This window comes from Ascidia mentula, chromosome 2, assembly GCF_947561715.1.
Source record: "Ascidia mentula chromosome 2, kaAscMent1.1, whole genome shotgun sequence".
NCBI lineage: Eukaryota > Metazoa > Chordata > Ascidiacea > Phlebobranchia > Ascidiidae > Ascidia > Ascidia mentula.
Window position 1 is genome coordinate 6,727,067 of NC_138567.1, and position 22,696 is coordinate 6,749,762.

Here is a 22,696-nt window from a genome sequence, read left to right on the forward strand (position 1 = left end):
ATGGCACGCGCGCGTCACTTTGATCTAATTTTATTGCGGCGGGCGGCACAGGGCGCTCGCGACCGCTGGTGCAGATGAACGGGTGAAACTATCCAGACTTTGACTTATTAAGGGGAGTGTTTTGGAAAGAACGGAGTTTTATTGACTGTGATTCAGAAGGGAACTTTCGGAGAGTTGTTTTGGTGATTCGCGTTACTTTCTTTTTTGAGGCAAAGGTCGAGACTGTTTGTGACGTTTTGTTTTTGTCACATGTGTCTTCAAACACTGTGCGTCATTGGGAAGACACCATGCATGATCCTACTTTACAAAAGCTACCCAAATGTAAACTGAACACAAAAATTCCTAACACTTTTGATTTATTTTGCATATTTCAAGCCTCGATTGGGTGAAACCACAATTTATTTTTCCACAACATTCTCTCATTTGCAAAAAACTTACCACTGTGCGGCATCAAAGATCTTTCGCACGCCCAAAATAGTTAAACAACGTTTTCAAAAAAACTTAAAGTGTGTCTGGAAAAAGCGCATTTCAAACACACATCTTTTTTCAAAATTTCCTAAAAAAGACCATCTGCTTCACAGATGTAAGCAGAATCAAAGCCGTTGGTTTCCGTGGGTTTCTAATTCGAGTAATTCCTGGTTAATCGCTGGCAGGTAATGGAAGTGACGATGGACGCACGATCGGATCATAAAGCGCCGAGATTCGAGGCAACGCCGCTTCGCTTGCAGTCAAAGAGTGCTGTGGAAACAGATAAGGGGAGGGTCCCTATTCAACATCATTCCGCGGTGAAAGTATTTCCCCCATCCCAGCGAAAAGATTGAAAAATTGCCCTTACTAATGATTTTCGCTCCCTTTATGCAACTGAACTGCTCCGAGCCCCGGAAGTATTAGGGTAGAGATGAAAGCGATCTTTGCCGGGGAGCGCCTTCCGTCACCCGCAACTCGTAATTAGGGGCACTTCCCCGAGGTCTATATATAAACCCAAGGCCTCTATATGTCTCACAACCCCGTGAACTACCTTGTGTTTCCCTTCCAGTCAAGATTAGTTACCGCAGCGGAATGAAAAACAGTGTGCAGTTTGTCGTTTTTGCATGGTGTGCTTTCTTTTGCTTACCTGTTCGGTTGTCATTGAAATAATAAATTATGACTCTTTGTTGCCAAATTATGCTGTTTCCACCATATATGGACACTGCATTTCGGTTATGGTTTTTTGTAACCTTGTTTCTTTCTGACATGAGATTTACTGTAAGAAGTTACAGCAAAAACGCCGAAGCGTTTTTTTAAATCAGTGAAAGACCATGACCTGTATTTTGACTAAGGCCTCATCACCATGAGAATATTGGCAGGAAACCGTACTCGGGGAAAAACAATTCACCACATTCTCTATGACATTCATATTAATTAAATCTTTCACATTTAGGACAAAGACTCAGCCCTCGGTTTCACGATATAATTAAACATCGCCATAGCAACGTTATAAACGTGGCGCGAAAGAAAGCCAGATGCACAATAGAGCCAGTGTAATCAATTGCTGTTCACCAGGCCTGGAATAACTTCGTCCTTTGAAGTGAGCTCATTACACTTTCTCGTTGGCGCAACCGCCCTTTTGCCATGTATTCGGCGCCCCTAAAGTCGTCGACACCTTTCTATTCACCCTTATTCATCCTTCCACCCAATTTCACGCCCCTGTGCCTTTCTATAGTCAGGACTCGGGCGGCCTCGGCTTCGGGCTCTCGCGCCTGAAAGGCTAACAGTTAGTGCTCTGGGAACACTATATGGGAACAATGGCGAACGGAAGCAAACCAAGGAGACACCATGGGTCGTCACCGATATCCACATTTTTGTCTTGACGATGTTGACGTGATGTTCAGTGATTGGAACGCTTTATTATTGGAATTGATCGCAAAGTTTTTTTTGCGCCATGGTGTGGTCCCTGCCCCACCCGACGATAAAGAACATTTTTACATGACCGCAAATCCAATCACGTACGGGTAGTTTGTTTTCTAAAGATTTGAGACAACAGTCGCCTAAATTGGGCAGTCTTTTTTTGACCACACCAGGATTTGAACCCAGGATATCCTGGCCACGAATCCCGATCAGGTTTTCTTCTTGGTATATGGGTTGGGCGCTTGACCAATGCTGTCAATCACCCCTCTAAATTCGGCATTTTTTTTTCCACACCGGGACTTGGATATTCTGTTTTTACAACCGGTTGACTGTGATATGCTGCCCTCTAATGGAGGAATCAAATAGGTTTTGTCTGGGCAAATGAAACTCCCATCGTTGAGAAGTGGCGAAATCCGAAAATCTGGAATACATTTCTGTACCGTGGGATTGTTGCCTCCAACCAAAATATGTCAAATGAGTTGCACCCAGCAGGCCAGCGCAAAGCCACTCGCCGAACTCACATTCCGCGCATCCACAAAACACTCACCGTGCGTTTAATTTAATTCCTCGCCCTTCTCGAGTTACCATGGTAAACTTGGGGGCGCTTGGCGGGACAGCTTGACACATGCCACTGCAGGGCAGAGTGACAAGTGGGCACTTGCCACGTGGCTTCGATTTCCTTCAGCGTGTAACTGAATATCAATCGCATCCGCCTCAATGTGACTACCACAGACCCTAGAGGCTTGAAGCTGTGCCCATGGACGATTCCGTTAAGCATCAAGCACCTGATGCCCTTCGAATTCGAGATGCTATTTTTCGTCGCCCGTGAAGCTTCGAGTGTCGTCGCGAGCTGTTTTTAGCCGAAATTTCGTTTTTTTGCACCGCAAGGCACGGCGACATGCTTAATTTCCGTTAAAAATTGAAGTCAGCTGAATTCAGCTAGTTCTAGAATCGGTTGCAAAATTCTTTCGAAACCCAAATGTAGGTGTTGTTTTGTAAAGTTGTTTGCGAACAATGTGATGTCAATTTATTGGAAGAAAGCAGACCAGTACTTTTTAATAACTTACGTCAAAACACTGAAGATGAAAATCAAAGTAATGTTGTAAATAATTGGTTCTTAAAAAGTTTCTCTATTTGACGTCGATTTATTTGAAGAAAATTTCATGGTGTTGCGATTTAAAAAAAAATTCAGCATGATGTTTCGGACAAATGAAAAACACTCACTTTCACATCAATTTCCGATACTTCGAACATATTGTGCGGTTTTATTTCTTGCTGAAGCAGATATTGTATGAGGATATTGTGTTCGTTTTAATGTATATGATTGTATCCGGCACTTAGCTCCAAAGAGAAAGGGCAACCCCTGTCGATTGTACGATCATTCCTACCTACCCTCCACTGCTTGTCAATCGATCAAGCCTGCTTTTCAACACCCAAAATAGCCCGAACAGAAAGAAAAGCACACCAATACACCTGACCTGACTGGATACAACCCGTTAGCGTAAATATCCGCTCCACAATACCTTGTTTTGCCGATCCGTCGCCACGCTTAACGCACGAGTGGATCAATTAGGAGGGCGGATCAAATCCGGCGACCCCGAACGGTAAGGGGAACCTTCATTGTCCGTTGCTCCTTCTTATCCCGGTCAGATGACGGTCGGAATGTTGTTTTTCCGTTTTCGCCCCCGCTCGTTCCTCTGAAGGCGCTGATTGGTTGCCGGTGGTGCAACGTCACGCTCTTCCGGTTATTACGTGACGGGGTTGACATGTTTAAGCAAAACAAAACGCAGATCTCTTTTGTGTCAAAGAATTGTCTTCAAACGTTGGGCAAGGGATTTTGTGTCAAAAAACAACGCAATATTTCTTTTTCAAACAACAACCAATTAACTGTTTTCTACAGAAACAATACAACCACCAATATACACAAAATTATTATTTGTGGCAATGCAAGCGATTTGTTGTTAGCTGTTGTGTTATTTGAAGTATGTGCTGTATTGTGCGGCTGTTGAATCTGTTGGTAATAAACGTGTCTTGTAAGAAAGCCTGGAAATAAACGTTTCCATAAATAATACATAGGTGAAAATCATCGCGGCCAATGCACTTTTATGGGGAAGGACTTCCGAAATCCACCAACTAAGAATAACTTTTTGGACGACATTTGAATTGCAATAGCTGTGACTTCTCGCATGGCACTGTAAATTTCTTACTCCGTCACGCATGGTTGGGTCTTGTTTGCTCACAAACCCGTCAATTGTCTCTTTTAAGTTGTGACTGACGTAGGACGACTATTGGCGGCACACGTCTCTGACGTCACAGGGTCTCGGGTCCCGTCGGTGTGACGGCCACAACACACTCGAACGCGTTGCTACTGTAAACTTCCCCGCGCCATTGAAGAGTTGCTTTTTTCCGGTTCGCCCCTCGCCACTTCCTGTTGTGCTCTTGCTCTCCAATCTTACCTCTTTGCGGAAGGGTAAAGCGCCAGTATTCCGCTGATGCGCAATAGAAAGCTAATTAAATGAGCCTGCTGCGGTGCGAACACGCATCGTGTTACAATCTATATTAGGTTATGCTTTTATATAACAGGTTATCGGTCACGCCAATCTTGCAACATTCACATCGATCTTATAGTTTTCTTTTTTCGGAGATTGAACGCCAACGATTTTCCGATTAACAAGTAGTTGTCAATTTTTTGCCGTAGATGCTGGTGGCAAAAGTGGTTCGAAGACGTTGGTGCCAGTATAAGTCGTTTAATTTCAAACCGCAAACAATTATTTGGGGAGAAATTTGTATTTCGAGTCACTATCAAACAACAGCATTTGACTGAACGGTTACGTAGTGTTGAAAACTTAATGGCATCATCGTTGGGAATCCCCGCCCAAAATAAGTTTGTCTGTTTAGGTGTCTAAATAAACGCAACCGCAATAAATTTTTGGACAAAATCCATACAAAAACCTGCCAGCACGGTCAGCCAATGAACACATTATGCTTAAAACTAACCATTGTTTCCAAACATGGAGCATTGTTACCAAACACGTGGCATTGTTACCAAACATGTGGCATTTTCGTTCAAATTGGAACTAAAAGAGACATAGTTGCCTACAAAATGCAAGGTTTTTAATTGTTTTGTCGTTATTTCATCGTGTATTCTGAACTTATGCAAGTACAAGAATCCTGTAATCGAAATAACCCTGGTCGTTCTCATGCGTTATAGTTTCCAGATACGACATTTTTACTATTCGACACGCACGACTATTTTTCTCAAGATGTTTGACACACGATAAAAAATCGACGCCCTTAAGTCGTGTTTGAACAAACTATATAGGTGATAATCAAAATTGATTACTGTAAGAAAACAGCTTTTGATTTGTTACCTATGCGATATTGTTTAACAAATTTTAGAATTCTCTGTTAATAATTTATTTAGCAAATGACGTGTCAGCTCTAAATAAAATAGTCATTTTCCAGCTACCGCAGCCTCGTGGTATTGTTTTTAATGGCAACATTTTTCGAATTGTTTGTCACAAAGTTAGGAATTTTCACACAAGAAAGCACCCAAAACAAGAAGCAAGTGCCAACCCCAAGAACAACAATGAGAGCGTTCGAGAGCTCCGTCACCTCCATTGTGCCGCCTTGTTTACGTAACAATCGGCCTCTGTGTGCTGCTACCGACGAGAGCAAGTCCAAGCTAGTGATGTCAGCGGGGGATCAATTATTCACGCGCGACTGATGACGAGGGGTCGCGACCCGCCAGTTTATTGTTACGTCATTGTTGTTGCTTTCCACGACACTGAGGGAAGGGGGTGTGGCCAAAATGCGCTGTAATGTTGACGTGAAAATTAACCAGTTTTAAATAAAATGGTTGGAACTGATTAGAGTGGTGTGGTCGTCGTGCTTGTACATAAGGCCTCAACACATTACTGGTTGTAATAATTGGAAAAATCTTTCGAAGTTTATTTTTTTGAAGAATTTTGGCATAGGTCACATGACAAACATTATGTGCTCGTATTACTTGACATGAAGTGCATAAACATCTTTTTTACGGAGATCAATTTCATCCCTTATGCGTGTGTATAGTTTAATTATTTCTGCCCCCACTTTCACCCTTGCTTCCTGGATCTCATCCTTCGCTGGCCCTGGAGAAATACATAAGGTGTTTCCAAAGTTAACCACCAGAGAACCCCTGGTTTGTTTTGCTAATCCATTCCATCCAAGGGTTTTTCATCCAAAGATATTTTCGCTTCAGCAAATACGCTTACAGAAAAGTGGTGATATCCAGTGGCAATTTGTCAGGATTTTATAAAAAATATGTTATTGGGCTCACATTTGCCCAAAGTTGAAAGTACCTTTGTGTAGCTGTCGTTGGTTCTTTAACACTAACTCGAGTTGTTTGGCATGTCTTACAACTTTGGGTTTTAGTCCACATGGAGAAACCGCATACCCAAGGGTCGAATTAAAAATTGTATTTAACAGCAGAAAATAGTTGTCAGGTAAACACATGTTGCCAAACATGCTCACGTGGAAATGACAGAGCGTGCCTTATTCAGCATCGCTCCAATCGTCTGTTGCCAAGCATAGAAAAACAAACCGTGGTAGTGCCTGGCATCCAGTCACCGATATGTCTTGACCACCCTTCACGAACAGACGTATGACAAATCCTGTGCAGTTGCCACAACTCCATCGACGCCGAAGAAACAATAGAACACAATGTTGCGCGCGCGTGCCGCGTTACATAATCACCCCTTGTTTCGCCATAATCCAAGCATTCCGAAAACCGCACACAATGGCCGCATAGAAATCCACACCACGTTGCGGCAGGTCGCCAACATAGAAATCATACCTATAACAGGAGATTTTGCTCTTGCTCTGTTGGATGAAAAAAGACAAGGCCTACGCTGAGTGAGGCACGTGTTTCGGCCGGTGAGGCCAGCTAGCCTTTGTGCCATGGACAAAAGATACACGCCACCGCGGACCCACCCACATGGCAATCCAGCGGCGTCTTCGTGGTGCAAGATTCACCGCCTCCCCAGCGTTTTCTTTATATACCTGGATCTAAAAACGTCTCCGGGCGGCACAAGAAGTTTTCCGGAGGCTCAAGAAGTTTCTGTATTATCAACTTGTGTTGCGCCTCCCCCACAAATATATAGCGCAACCGATAACATTTACACACTTCAGAACATGTTGCCACATGCGAATGACTTGTTTCACATTTGTTTTAAAGGTTTAATGCTTAATGCTCGATAAAAGTTAGGCCAACCGTACGACTTGATCAGCACCAATCGTTGTGGTGTGTCAACATCCCCGAGTTTAAACGGGTTCAGGTAGAACGCCTCAGCACCGCGTGCAGCTGACGCTCATCGGATGTCGTAAATTATGCACTACTTATGCGCACAAACACAGCTGCTGCAATCGATCTATGTTCCACATCATTTGCTTCCAATTTTTTCTTCTTTTATATAATTCTATGCACTACTTGTGCATGCACGGAAGAACTACCATTTTCCCAAAATGTTGTAGTCGCAAACTATACGATATCAATGCAGTAGCATGTTATTTCAACCAATTTTGTATTTTTTTTTCTTCTTTTTCTCGAAGCAAATCTATCTGTACCAATGCACAATATTACACTGTTTGTTTACAGTACAATTTCATATTCCCGTGACTGCACGGGATCGAATTGTAGCGAAGAAGTCAATCCCGGACATATATGATAAGCCCTTCTGATCCATCAGTACCCGTTTAACCCTATATACGGAAGATTGCAAATAGCTCCCTGCCATGGCGGATTATGGAGGCTTAGGCAGGAGTCAGGACTGGGATTGCCCATATGTCGTCCGAAAAACAACCACAATAGTTGGTACAGTCTTAAAATAGCGTTTGTGTAACGTGGGCTGGCTCGTAATTCTGCGAACCAAAATGTTTCCCGCGGCGCGCAATCGTTAGATGAGGACCCATCTGGATGTAATTGTCCGGTTGGGAAAGTCCTTCAACCGCTTTGAACTAAAACATCAGACGATCTGTCTGGTTGTGTGCGTCGAAAACCAGTTCATCGGCCTTGTTTGTTTTTTCCCCACACAACTTTGTACAACCGAAATTGAACCAAAACACAATAACCGACCGACGTCACCGCAAGTGAATGTCTTGTAATAACAACAATTATCTCACGGTGACTTTGGTAACAAATCAGCGACGCTGTTCGCTATTAAGTTAAGTGCCGACCATGGGAGAAACTGCATTTACTCATTTGTCTTTACGATGTTTATAGACTTTATGGTGTACGACGAAGCGGCAAAGAGCCCCATGAACTGCAATGAACATCCATCAAATGCCTTTTTTGCGTGGTTTTAAACAACGAACAGTAAAAAGAAAGTTGGGCGGCAAATGGCCAGTCATATTAATCATATATCGTGACCAAAGTTAAGTTCTCCGCCTATGTTTTGTCAGAATAGATTTTTTTGCTTTCTAAATAAAAGGAAAAACAAAATTAAATCTTGCGAAACTGTTTGCTTCACCGTCGGTCGGTGTTTTTTCGCTGCTCACAGCCTAAAATGCTTTAATTGGTGCTAGAGAGTGAGTAGGTACATGGAGAACGCGCGCAGCCTAATTGGGCGCCCATATTTTTCACATTTGTGATCTTTGCCGCCGTCGCACCTCCTCAATTACCCCAGCAAAAAAACACAAGGTACTTTTGATGCCTTGAAAGTTGACGATGGGCCTAAAAATGGTAACGTCTGGGGCTGGTTCAAAGCCATTGTCGCGAGTGAGGACAAAGGACAAGGCTCGGAGAAAGGAACTTAAAATAGCCAACGAGCTTGTTTATACAAAAACGTAGTTATAACGGAACGTCAATAAATCACAACACCAATTTTACTCCACGTGATAAACCTTTGAAGTGGATGTTTTTGGGAAAATATATCTAGGTTTATATATATTACCTCTGGAGCTAATTTCGAGAAGATTGCTTATTTTTTATGTAGAAAAATGGCTTCCATTCATGCAAGAGTTCCATATTTGTATTTTCGGGTTACTCCCTGTCTTTCCAAATCTCTCAGCATCAAAGAGCATTCGGAGAAGAAACTTCTAGGCCAATAAAGTTCAATTTAATTTCGTGTCAAAGAAGGGATAAATGAAAAGCTATTACCGTTAACAAAGTCTATTATAAAATAAATTGTATTGGTGGTAAAAGTTGGTCAAGTCGAATAATAAATTCAGTAGACCAAATGCAAAATTAAAATGCAACGTATTTCAATATTCTAAGAAATAAATATCCTTCCACTGCTACAAGGTCAACGAGGGCAGTAAATTGCCGACCTCATGGCGGCAACTTTTACCAAACGGGTAGACTTATATATCACGGACCACACAAGATGTGCAAGCTACGCGGATTTGTTGTCCTGTTGACACCAAAAACAGGCAGTAACGCTTTACGCTCGGTGGAACACACAAACTGGTAGATTAAGCCGCGCCTTCATACGCACGCCGGTCGCATCACTGCCCGAAATAGGCAACAGCAATCGGTAACAAACCATATGTGACGTCGGAATCGCGGTTTTCGCACAAAAATAATTTTTATGCTCATTGTAAGAAACATGAAGATTATATATGGGTTTTCTACAATGCGCGGCCTTTGTTTTTGTCAACCATGTATTGTATCCAATTTGACTTTAAGTTGATGTGAGTGCGCTTGTGGGAACGTGTATCACATTTTTCACCTTCCAAGGGTGTGGTGTTCAAACCATGGCCAATTTCACATAGATTAAATAAAATCGCGCTTAAAAAGAGCAACTATTGCGCGTACAGCCATCGGCTGGGCCGCATCACGAACCGCGTCTTTTCCACGCACTTAAAATCCAGTCATTTCCTTCAATTAATAACCAGGCGAAGACTTGTAATTGCTGAGCAAGCGACATCAGGCCGACCACATCCTGTCCGATGATGCAGCGCTCCTCCACTTCCACTAAAGACCAGTGTTGCTTCTTATCCTTTTTCTCCGCAACAACCTGAAGTGATTGATTGAAGAGTTCGCCATGGAGTGGCAAATTGCCAGTTCCAAGGTCATGTTATCGAAGTGATTGCTGGTAACCTCACGGCCCTTGAGAGACTCATGACCGCACTCCCTGTGAAGGGGTAATGCGTTGTCAACTGAAGCAAAATCGGTCACGATCCGTGGCCCTTTAATCACTTTAACTAAAGGAAAACAACTCATCGCATTTGGACAACACAGCAACCGGAATTGTCAGCCTTCTTCTACGTCGGGTCACACGCTGGGATCACAACGTCGCCGCCAATTAGCACATTTCGGCCACTAATCAAACGTCTGGACAAATTTAGCCGTGGCCTAAGTGTTGTATACAGTCGCACACACCCAAGAAACTCGCACAGACCATACGGGAGTTAAATACTGTGTAATTGGGACCCGCAGTGGCGTAAATTGGCTACTGTCAGTTTGCATGCCTTTGCATTACGGAACCAGCCCTTCCTTGCCCACTTAACCCAACGTCGGACACGCGATTTTTTGCGGCCAGATCTGTGACATGTGGCATCTTTACCCCGTGCCTCTCCTGTGAGGAAGGCGAGGCTTTGCGTGATTTAAAGGAAGTGAGATGAGGACAACACGTGGCTTCCCTTCATTCACAAGGTCACTGCAGAGGTCGTCCAACAGCCTGCCCTACCGTTTCATTGTGTCTGCGCTCTTGCGCGGAAAATGGCCTTTGTCGGTACTGCAGCATTTGCTATACGTTTATTGCTAATGTATGGTTTTACATGAAGCAAATGTGTAGTAGAACAACCATACCTTATTGCGCTGTGGACTCATCTGACATCACAACAAGCTCGTGGAAAAGTTTCAAATTAAATTGAGGACAATGTTCACAAAACCCGTGCTTTCCCTCACGCGCAGGTGACTGATTGCAAGAAAACGTTTATTGATCGCCAATCGATGTCAACTTAAGACCTGTATCGCCACTTGAAACTGAAATTAAAACACGGGAGTCGCACAAATAAAGACTTTGCGTCTGATCGAAAAATGAGTCAAGTGGAAACATTTTAGCGGGCCTCCGGTGCGCGCATATACAATGTATACCGCTGAGACAAAGCGTCGGCTTATCACAACAATGATAAAGCAACCTCCCAGGCAGTGAATGGTAATTTATTAAAGGCCGGCAAGGGGATAAATAAACAAGCGGGGTTCTCGAGTGCACTCACTTTATACAAACTTTATATGCTGACGATGCGCCGAACTTTTCCGTTGTCCTGTGTGTTTTCCATTGTTTCAGTTATCTACGACCAAAGGAATTGAAGTATTATCCATTGTGTGGCGCAACCGTCATCCTTATAACGCTCTTTCCACTTATGTATCGGCATTATCATTCACTTTTCTTATCGCAATTTCCACGTCTGTAAATCATATGTAATCACGGAGCGTGACCACAAACCTACTCGAGCGTGACGTTCAAGATCGTCTTTCCATTTTCCATGCGGGGCAATTTCGATTGCGAAGATTTACTCGACTCACACAAGTGAAGAAAATTGTGCGTTGGCGATGTTTGTTTAGTGGCGCAACCAACTGCCATCCAACGCCACCACCTGTTAAATTACCGTCAATTTACCCAATTCTCACGATCCTGGTAGATTTCGCACCACTTTGATCTTTGATTCTGTGACTTATTGTTTTAGTTTGGTTACGTGCGTTTTTGTGTGGTGTTCACGTGAAAACAACAAGATGAGAGTAATGGGTTTCAAACTGCTTGTATTGGCATGGAGGAGTTTGCATTCGCAGTGCTTCGTGCATAGCCTTTTATCTGTGGAGTTTTTTTCTAAATGTAGGTTCGTCGTTTCCGTTTCTACGCTTTTTTTTCTCAATGAAGTCTCTTTATTACAATTTCCACATTCCCAAATCATTGCGTCCCGTAAAGATACAGTCGCCATCATACGGTTAAACTAAACAAAAAACGTAACCTGTCATTGGACGTTGCTTTTGACGTCTTGCTTTCTTCCTACACAAAAGATCCAACAACAAAATTGCCGGTTGCATTATTCACGCCCAACCATCAGTTACGGGCGGGACCAATGGACCGGCGCTAAATCCCAGGTGGTGGGTCAAAGCGTACAATGCCAATGCCCGTCATTCCTCTACCTTGGTGTCCACCTACCGTGAATGGATTTCCTGCCGTATTGCTTTTGTTGACGTTATGGACAAAGAGGGGGCTTGTTTTGCTTGACCGCTCGAGCGAGCATTCGATACAAACCGGTTGACCTGAGGTGATTGCTTGTTTTTATACAAGGGTCTTACTAAAACGTGATCAGATCGTTAATACCTGGAAGCCGCGCCTCAAACAATTCTTTTCAGGCCCACACAGACGGAAGGACTTCCATCGTGAGGCTTTGACAAAACAGACAATATGATGGACTGCTAAAATTGCGCATCATAATACTTTCTTTAGGCTAAAGATTCAAAATCGCAGCCTCCGAACACGCCAAACTGTAACCAACAAATTGCTGCTGCTTATACGACCAGAAACGCGAAAAGATCTCTACAATACAACGTGGCATGTTTGCACGAAATTTCATCTGCAGCGAATTTAAATAACACCGACAACATCAGAGGCGGTGTGTTTTTATTGTGGAACATAGAAGCAGGTTAATTGGGGCAAAGCAACTCAGATAGCTGAACACTGTTGTGCATCATCGTGAGTGTCGTATCCACTGTGTGCAAACGATCGCGTCATGAAGTCATCCAATACAAAACTCGTTTGTTCGAGATAAGATAGAAAGCATGGTGACAACTGTAAGTGGTGGCTTGAAAAGCTGCAGAAATTCTGTAATGGGAAATAGGGCGGTCGGGCGACAATGACGAAACCTTGGTTGCTCGTACTACGGAGGATATATGTGATATGAAATGAAATGGGAAATACTGATATGCTCATTAGTATGGAAAATTTCGTGAAAATTGTCCTTGGGTGCAAAGTATCTGGAGTTAAGTAGTCTAAATAAAAAAGCCAAAGCTAGAATGCTGTTCATCATAATGCTGGTAAATGTTTCGAACTCATACAGGGTTCATCACCAGTACTCAAATGAGCAGCTTACAAAAAGCGTCAAGGTGGAGAGGGAAACAAATGACAGAAGTTTCCCTTCCCGATTTGAGTACTGACGATGAACCCTGTATGAGTTCGAAACGTTTACCAGCATTATGATGAACACCATTCTAGCTTTGTCTTTTTTATTTATGTCTTGTCCTTGATGAGGGTCCCCTAAAGTCATTTTTACACGCTTGAAAAATGTTTTGAATAGTTTGGAATTTTACCCAAAGCTGGTCTTGTTCTTGAACAATAGCTACATTCTATTATCAAAAAATGTTTTATTCACAAAGGGTTTTTACCTCTTGAAATGGAAAAAACGCCCCTTTGTGGCTCACGTAATGTCATTTCTCCTCAAGGTTGTCTCATCGTAACTTGATAGTGAACGACCTGTCGAAGGTCCAAAATTAGGTTTGGGCTCTTCAAGTTTCTTTACATACATCTGTCAATCTAATGTAGGCGGTTCTCTTTTAGGATGCGCATTTTGTGTTTGATGTTGCGTGGTCCCTCGGCGACTGCACCAATTTAGTCAACGATTTTCTGACTATCCAATATATGAATTATATGTACCGTAAATTGGGAAACAGTGGGCGGCTGTGGCAGTCTGTGACTCTTTAAGTAGTTATATTTTTATATAACGTTTTAAATTTCCCAATTCCAAATGCTTTGCTTTTATAAAAAAAGCCATAATTACCCTCCGCCCCCCTAATTTTGATTTGTCAAATTAGTGCCCGAGGTTTTGAGACTTTGTTTATTTGTCGGGCAAGAGGCAAATATATCCGAATGGGACCATTTTCTGAAGGTCAATGATTGAACTCATAACGGTCGCGATATTTGCAGCTGTTGATCGTACGCCTACGGTAATGAATATTGTAACATTTTGACGTCATCACCAACGGTTACTCAGTCCAAACAAGCGGTAGTAATTGAACAACCAAAAACAGAAGTAACCGCTGACCCAGTCATCGCCTACAGAAAACTCGGGTATCAGTTCTGTTGACGTAACCGCCCCCGCAAGCATCCCCTAAGTTATCAGTACCGACAAAGCCAAACCCACATGACTTTGAAACCAAAAAGGCAGAGTCCTATCAGCCTTCATGACGTCGTAAGGTCGAAGCAGGGGATGGCAATTGCGACCAATTTCGGCGATTAACTCTATGGTAAATTGGATGCGCGTGCCCTTGCTAACAGGTACACCGACAATTACATGTTCGGTACCTTTCGGCGCAGGGTTATTATTATTTTGTACTTGCGTTAAGTTTGTTAAACGCCTGCGTAGGCGATGTTATCGACTTCCTATATTACAGATCCAAATTTCATCCTCATGAATGACCGATTTCGGGCATTTTTTTTCTGACCGATCTGTGAGGACAACATGACAATAGAAGGTTGTTCCTGCTGCAGTGTGTCGCTTAAAAACGTCACGCGGTTTGCGTCGGTTTCGGTTCTGTCTGTTTTCAAAACTATTTTTTAACAAAGGCTACAGGCATAAGAAAGCTAAATATACTTACAGCAATTTTAGCAGTCCATCATATTGTTTTTCGTCCATTAGGACTTCAAAGCAACAAAATAACCTTTAATAGCAGCCTTCCCTGTCAACTATTATGACGTAACGTGCGTATGATCAATACAAATATCGTCATAGTCGTCCATCCATGCGGCTCTACCAAAATAAGTTGGTGAGTGGGACAAAATTACAACCGAAACGTCGCCACTGTCTTCGGTGCATGGAGTCATCGGCGAAACTTGATCCCCATGTGACGTAGTGACATAACAGTCGAGCTCGTACGGCGTAGACTACATGACCTGTCACATGCACCAGTGTTACAATGAAAGATAAATGTTATATATAAAAGTCACAATTTGTTATGGTGCTGTTGCTGTTTCTTTTTTGGCGGAAGGTTGTTCGGCAGTCCTTCGTCCATGACCTATCGTCGGTACTTAAATCGTACTTGTATATTGTTGGACTGTATAGAAATCTTGCTTGAAATTTTCTTTAGATATGCAAACTGGCATTGAAAAGACGTCATTTAGGAAGCATTCCCGATCCGAAAACGAAACCAACGTCCTCGTTTGTACTCAGCCGGGCGCGACCCTAATTTGGAATTCGGTGATTTCATGAGACTGAAGTCTTTGTGTGAATGACATTCCACCTCTAGGCCGAGATCGCTTTTAGTCGGTTGTCGCCGATTGCAACAGTTACCACTTACCAGTGCCCTCCGAAAAAGATCGCGTGATCAAATGGACTGACGTCATGTCACTTTCTACTGGTTGTTTCGCAGCCACCACGATTGGTCACTTATCGCAAGGCGTTGCACTGACATTTGTGTTTTGATCTCCGCCCAGCCTCCGGGGTTTGTCTGTTGTGGGTTTGCAGGCGACCTCCGCAAGGGCCACGGGTCGCATGTTTTTATTTCCTAACGGCTACACGCGCTAGGGGGGTGTCTACAACGCTTGTAAATCGCAAATCTCGGCTTGCGAGCGGAAGAGATAGCTTGTGTGATTCGGTCGACCGCTGACGCGCAACGGAATCGCAGCCATCTTATCGCGCCAATTATAAACGCGTTACTCTAGCGGGCAACGTCAATAAATTTGGAGCTTATCACATTTTCATGTAACTCGCGAAGTGAATTTTCCTGTCTTAGATGCCACAACGTAGATGGTGGTTCAACATCAATTGTTGTTCATTTGTGATTGCGGCGTCGTCTTGTCATAACAAATAAGGAATAACTCTTTTTCTCTCTCAAAAAAAGATTGAAATCAACGAGTGTGTTTTTCAAGTACTCGCATTTGAAAGGGCCGAAAAGTTTATTACGTGCGACTGGGCACATGTCATCGTTATTACAGTGTACATAGACAGCACGAGGAAACAAGCACCAATAAATTTCCATTAAACGCTTTACTGTTGTTGTGAAAACTGTAGTGTTTACCATCCGCCATTACAGTTAAACTGCACAATAGCTGTTTATACCGCGTGCTTGTGTACCTTAGTCGCCTCTCGCTTCAGTTGACCCTGTTCCCACGCGCAATAAAACGAATCAAATTTCTTTTGCCGATCCCTCGATTGACAGCCAATATCGGACGTGACGCGCTGATCTATGACTTGTCCATCCACCGAACAAAGGGGAAAGGGTTTTGGACTCAATTTCTCCTCGGCCTGAGGTTACTACCCAACGTCCTGGGAGGACGAGCGTCCCAGGTCGTTGACACTGTTAACATTGCGTATGTGACTGGTCAGATAAGTGAAATCAAGACGTCGGTTTGTCACTCCATGTATGGTTTCCCTGTGGTGTTGTTTCATATCACGTGACTGTGACTAGCGCGCCATTGCTTTGTGTAAATAAGGGCTATTTTGTGTGTCTGGGGTCCTGCCATTTTATGTGTAAATGTGTAAGGTCAGATCAGACAACAGCATTGGTCTGTTTTCTGGTTCGTCAATCAGGTTTCCTTTTGTAGCCTCGCCGCAGCGATGATTTTTACCACAATTGGGAACGGGGAAATGGGGCAGTCAACGTGTTTTGAACAGATATCCAAACAGAAATAGTTCTTTCCAAAATAGCCTCGAATCATGCGAAACAGGGTGGGTAAATGCAGGTTATTTCCAAAAATGCCACCAACTGCATTAATGAGACCTTATAGGTCGAAACAGTGTGCATTGTCTACAGCTCACTGATCATCACGGGTCATTTGCTTCTGTGGGGTAAATTCTGTGCGATACAAGGAATAAAAACACTGTGGTCGTTCCAACGCCTCGATAATAACAAATTTGGGGAACCTCGTGTGTGTTATTCTTGGAAAACTACTGAGGTTTATTCGTGGTTCGTGGTGATCACAAGTGAGTTTGAAAGTGAATGTTTCCCACTAATACAATACTGACTGTAGTCTATTTTCCGTTGAATACCACGGGAAGTCTGAAAAGAGGCTTTAACAAGGTGCCTAAACACAGTTATAAGGTGAAAGAAAATTGGAATCCTAATGGACACAGCGAGCCATCAACGCGACCCACATCTGACGATGGGAGAAGGTTGGTCAATGCGTCACCATTAAACGACCTGGGCGTCGAACCTTTGTCGCGTTACCACGATACAAGGCAGTCTAGACCCGCCAAACGCAATTCGATACGATGTGAAAATACATAGAGAAAAGCCGACTTGAAAAGGAACCATCCTTTTGACCAGTGTAGTGTTGGCGGAATCCCCTGCAACGTTGTTCGTCAATCGACGATCAGTCAATACAATTTCGATACATAGTGTTCACCGACTGACGACAGTTCGTGTGTATTGGGAATGACAAATGCCGTAAGTGGTAAATATGTTTATCGGTGAAGCTGTTTACGCCAGTTGTAAGGGTGAAGCGTTGTCGCGGGTGCTTGACAACACAAGTGGTGTCACATCGGTAGGCGATGCAAAGTTTTGAGAAAAGCCATGTTGTTGCAAGGATTGGCCAACCACTAACTTCCGTTGACTCTTCAGCGAAAAGGTTCAACAAGCTGCGCCAACACAAACAGGAAATTCGGCTTTGCAAAGCACCACCCCTTTGCCAATACTGTGATTCTCCAAATCTAACGTTACATATAATCATTACACACTAACAATAAATGTTTTATCGATTTTGACGTCTAGTGCAATGCGTGGTTTTCGAAATTGTTTACCTATAGGTAATTGTTTTATTATCACAAAACGCGTAAATGTTTCCGTATAGTTTTGAGTCAAAGTAATATAGTTTTATTGCGGAATGGCCAATAATCGTGGGTGTATTTACAGTCTAGCAGTAATTACAATCCGGTTACAGTATAAAAGGAGGTGTAACTACGAATCACAAAGCAAACCCGCAGCAGCTACAGACTATTTTGCGTAATTGCTCTGCTTTCTTTGCCACATTTACGACTCGTCATAAGCCTGTTATCGCGTCTATTTTACGAGGCCACTGTTACAATGGCGAGCCGTTGGCCTGGCGTGATATCGTTCCATTGTGTCAGATCGCCGCGGACCTCCCAGAAAGCTGCTCCGCCCCGGAGTGGCATTAAAGCCTGACGAACGACGCAGCCTGCAGCGCAGCCGGGGTAATTAGCCTCCTGCCGTAGCTTCGCGACCCTTTAAACGCGTTTACGATGCCTTGACGTCTCATCTGCGTCGCTTGTTTCAACCAACTGCGCCCGGTCTTAAACCAACACTGGTTAATGACGCTCAGGGTCAACTGCGGTTGAGCCACCTGGACGTCGCGGCAACGTCACTGCGATCTGAGCAATTATTCATGACCCGTCGTCCGTCTAGTGTCCACTCAGAAATTACTTTCTCCATCTTTATTGCATGGTTCAACAACAAACGCGCGATAAACGGCGAACAACAATAATACGGACAGAGGCAGCGCAGAGAAAAGAAAAAAAGTATTGCCAACAGCATGAACAATAAAACAACTCAGACCGTGGTCGTTTCGTGCCTTCACTAATATTCACTGATTCAACGAAACTGATAATTATGCACGGTGATTATCTGCGTCATAACCATCCAAGGGAGGGTATAGTACGTTGTTACAGATTTTAAAGAATAAGTGGGACCTTCAAGGCAACGGTCATCAATAGTAGTTGAATGCGCGTTAAGTAATATATTATATTCTTCGGGGCAAAAGCACAGTGCTGCCAGTGAAAGTCCGAAACCAGTTCGGATAGATATAATTTTCGAGCTCACGTTTGGTCAACAAACCAATAATAACAAGAGACGCCCGTGTTCGGGTTGTGATTGTTTTGCGCCAAAGTACCCCGCAAACGAATGTGGAACCTCACGGAACGTTTCGACGAACTTCCTCAATTCTCTCATAGTCTCTTCCTTCCAACCCGCCACCAATGCTCTTTGGCCCAATGTCCTTCGACCACGTGATCACGCGTCACTCCTTTGTGACGTAATCAGGTGTTTTGTGATTCACGCAAAGCAGAAGGCTTTCTTCCACCACACCACCGACTTTCTCTTCATCTCCAACGCTTTCCATTGCGTTTGCTCGCGCTTAGCAAGACTCTTTTTTCTCCAGGATCGCTTGCATTTGCGTTCTAGGTGCTCGCGATATTCGAACGCGTCCAAGATGGCGGTGTCGAAAACATCTTTGAGATGCTTCTGGGTAAGCGACGAGCACTCGACGTATTTGACCGCGCCGACTTCTTCGGCAAATTGTTGTGCCTCCTCTTCGCTTACTGGGCGTTCACTAAAGAAAAAAACATTTTTGATCAGATACTGATGCAATTCACATATTTCGTAGCGTGTTCTTTGCAAGGACAGCTGTCCGGCATATTTCGACCATGTAAGTAGTTGTTAAACACATCAAAACCAATGCTTGGTAAATTTGTTTGTTTACAGAGTCACAAAGTACAAGTCGTCAGCTGATAATTACCTGTAGCGAGCAAGATCTACAAGCACATCAACACTGGAACGTGCATCAGTCTTGGTTCCGACCAGTACGACTGGAACTTTAGGAAGATGTTTTCTTATCTCGGGCAACCACTTGTCGCGTACATTACCCAGCGACGTGGGCCTAATGACGCTGAAGCAGACGAGGACGACGTCAGTACCCGGGTAGCATAGAGGCCGCATGTTGTCAAACTCGTCCTAAAAAGGCAAAAGAGATCAGGGTTAACGATAAGCGACCAACATCAACATATTTTCGAGTAGTGCGGTTGGCAAAGTGCTTGCTGGTGCACGTTAGCAAGATGCAGGCGGCCTGATCTGCTGAGGTCCTGACGATGAACGCAACCCTCTGACCTTCGCACGTTAACCATCGACCAACATGTCATTAAGTGTTTAAAACAACGCAATCTGTGGTCCTGCGGACCGTCAAACACATGCCGCCGCACGCGCGACTGGATAGTTGAGTGCAGGCTGTTTGTGTCGGGTCGAAATGTATATGTGTGCCTTCGCGGAATGCGAAGTGTTGTGTTGCGAGACAAACGCTTGACCGACCGCGCAGGGCCCCCGAAACGCGTGGTTTTTGTGTTGTTAAAAGGGCGCATTTCCTCTGGCTCCGATTTCGAGCTTCTAAATTGAACGACTGGTTCCAGCATTACTCGAGGTATTTCGGGCACACGGCGTACAAAAACTAGGATACTTGCGGAACCATGCCTGACAGGTTTGTGCACCCTGAGGCTCAGGGCAGGCAGATGCAACACCGTTTAGCAAAGGCTTGTTTATTGGTAATCTACAACGCGATGGCCCATCTTGTCTTTCCCTTCAAGCGATAGCCTTATACGGCGGTGAAGTGTGTGTGTTTGGGCGACGGTCTGGGGACTTTGATGTGGTTCAAGCGCGCCGACACTGACTGTCGTCATAGTCTCTTCGGAATCAATTCAGTTTTTATTCCGCGGCGACTTCCGTCCGTTCGCTTTCATCCCCGCTCACAACAGGTGTTATGGGTCGCGGTTGACGTATTTCCGCCTTTCCTTTAACCTACCCCTCGCTTCTAACTGACATATAACCTCGCATATCCTGAAACGCTGGAGTCTTTTATTCCCGCCACAATTTGCTCGTTTAATAAGCCCCTATTGCAGGCGTAATAACACCCTCCGTCTTTGAACCGTCCACCGGTCAAATCGCGTCTCTCACACAAAAGCGAGAGTTTCGCGAAATCCCACAATGGCGACCGACGCGGGATGCTCGATTATAGGGCGGTACTGAAGAGATCGAGATGCTATCGAGCGCAACAATAGCGGAGAGGGGAACAACACCGTCACACAGGAGGACAATAGGAAACGAGTCAAAGCGAACGGACCCTAGATAAACCAACGATCGCCATTCGGCCGAAATCGATTTAGAACATCACAAACAAAGTCGGGCGCCTTCCTGTGATGAAACCGAAGGCCGCCGTAAAAGAAAACATTGCTTCGTATTTCGGGAAGTGCACACACATATATATATATTAGGACAAAGGCGCAAAGAAACGCCTTACAAAATTTGTCACGTTTTCTCAGCAGCACAGGCTCAAGTCGATCTCGCCTCACACCGTGTTGACGAACTCATATAGTTGACAAATTTAGTTGGATGCCTGTTTGTTGATCTAGTCCCCTGGCTTCGAAGGGTGCTTAAGACGACAAAGGCTCGACACACGGCGGCAATGCATCTTGCCTTCCATTGATCTGACTCGCCCATTGTTTCGCTTGTTTGATTTTCAGATCCAGGCGGGAAGTGTTCAACTACCGTTCTTATTTACCAAGTAAATATATTGTGTAGGCCTTGCGCGTCAAATTTTGCACCAGGTTGGGTCCGACGGTAAGACGCGTTTTAACTGCTTCTGCAAAGGGTGTTTGCGCGAGTGATTAGCCGCCGAAGGGGCGCGGTTAGTTCGTGGAGATCAAACGCTTTTCTCGACCACAGGAACCCTTTGCGCTCATGTCGGCGGAAAACAGTGTTGAAAGGCAAACATAGTTTTTTGGATCCTTGTTGTGCTCCTTTAACCGGTTTTACCGCGTTTACATCTCATCAAGGATCATCAGAACAAACGCAACACTAGCTAAAAAATTCCACACCAAACTCGCCGTCGGCGCAGTTTACAGCCGCGGAAATTCGAACGCTCTTAGCGGGAGGCGCATTTCCCCAATAAGCAGATCGCAGCGGGCGTTTGGGACGCGATTTTCCATTCGCGCAAATCGATCAAGTGCAACAGAACCACAAGATGATCCGTTATTGATTCGACTGTGCGACGAATCCGCGGTGAAGTTTTCAATATCGGCTTATCTTAAAATCCGCAACCCATGGCCGGCCAACGGAGAAGCGCAACGCGTATTAACAGCACGACCCTCAAGTTATTCTCCGCCCTGCTGTTGCCCGAGTTGAAGGTTTGCGTTCAGCTGACAATTCATAACCAGATCTAGCCGCCTTATCAAACCTTATAGAAGGTAGGTTAATCCAGCAGCAAAACTTTGACACCTCGCCGCGACTACTAATCACGTTCAATAGATAGTTCTATGGCCTATGGATGCTTACCTGGCCTGCAGTATCGCAGATCTGAAGTCTGACTGCTGAGTTGTCGACGTTGACGCGAACTGTAACATAATGTTATGTTTAAAAGACTGGTACAACATACAAATGATTGACCGTATTGGGGGCAAAGACCCACCTGAATAGTTGTCGAATGCCGTAGGCACATATTCGGTGGGGTATCCGTTTGTTGTGTAGCTGACAACAAGGCTAGTTTTGCCAACCGCACCGTCGCCCACCAGAACGCATTTTAGCCTCTTCTCTGCTGGCTGCTGCTGGCATTTTTCCTCTGTAGGCACAACGTCGGTAGGAAGGAAATCGTTATGTCCGTATCTCGAAGGAGCATCTGGTGCCATCTTTGAATGCTGTATGTTCTGATATTGATAATCCACGCGCTTACAGGCGCTGTTTCAGATACTTCAATCAATTGCACAAAAACGGTATCTGGCAAAACATAAACAACTGATAAATAACACTCACAATTTCAGTATTACAATAAGTATTGTATCTGAACAGTTGTACTAAACTGTACACACAAACTACTTCTGAATGTTGTACTTTCATTGACACATTTAACAGCCATCCAATTCACACCAGTCCTAGCTCGAAGTCTGCCTTGCTTCGGCGACTGTCAGTGCTTATGAACGAACACAACTGTCGCCTTTTTCTATCGCCAGCCGCGGGCAACAATGCTCTCCGTACTGTGGAAAACAGTTACGCAAGCCCTTTTTTCCACGCGCCGAGAGCTAAGCGCGAATCTTCGCTTCGCGTTTTCGTTCG

At 44.2% G+C, this 22,696-nt stretch overlaps 1 protein-coding gene across 1 annotated transcript; it reads right to left on the minus strand.

Annotated features, from left to right (window-relative positions):
* Positions 1 to 18,246: 18,246 nt before the first annotated feature.
* On the minus strand, positions 18,247 to 22,391 carry LOC145888365 (cdc42 homolog). The gene is made up of 4 exons (XM_082979097.1): positions 22,056 to 22,391; positions 21,923 to 21,981; positions 19,341 to 19,555; positions 18,247 to 19,154 (listed from the first exon to the last, which is right to left on the minus strand). The coding sequence occupies exons 1-4, from the start codon at positions 22,270 to 22,272 to the stop codon at positions 18,878 to 18,880; spliced, it is 768 nt and encodes a 255-aa protein (XP_082835223.1). The 5' UTR covers positions 22,273 to 22,391; the 3' UTR covers positions 18,247 to 18,877.
* Between the last annotated feature and the right edge of the window lie 305 nt (positions 22,392 to 22,696).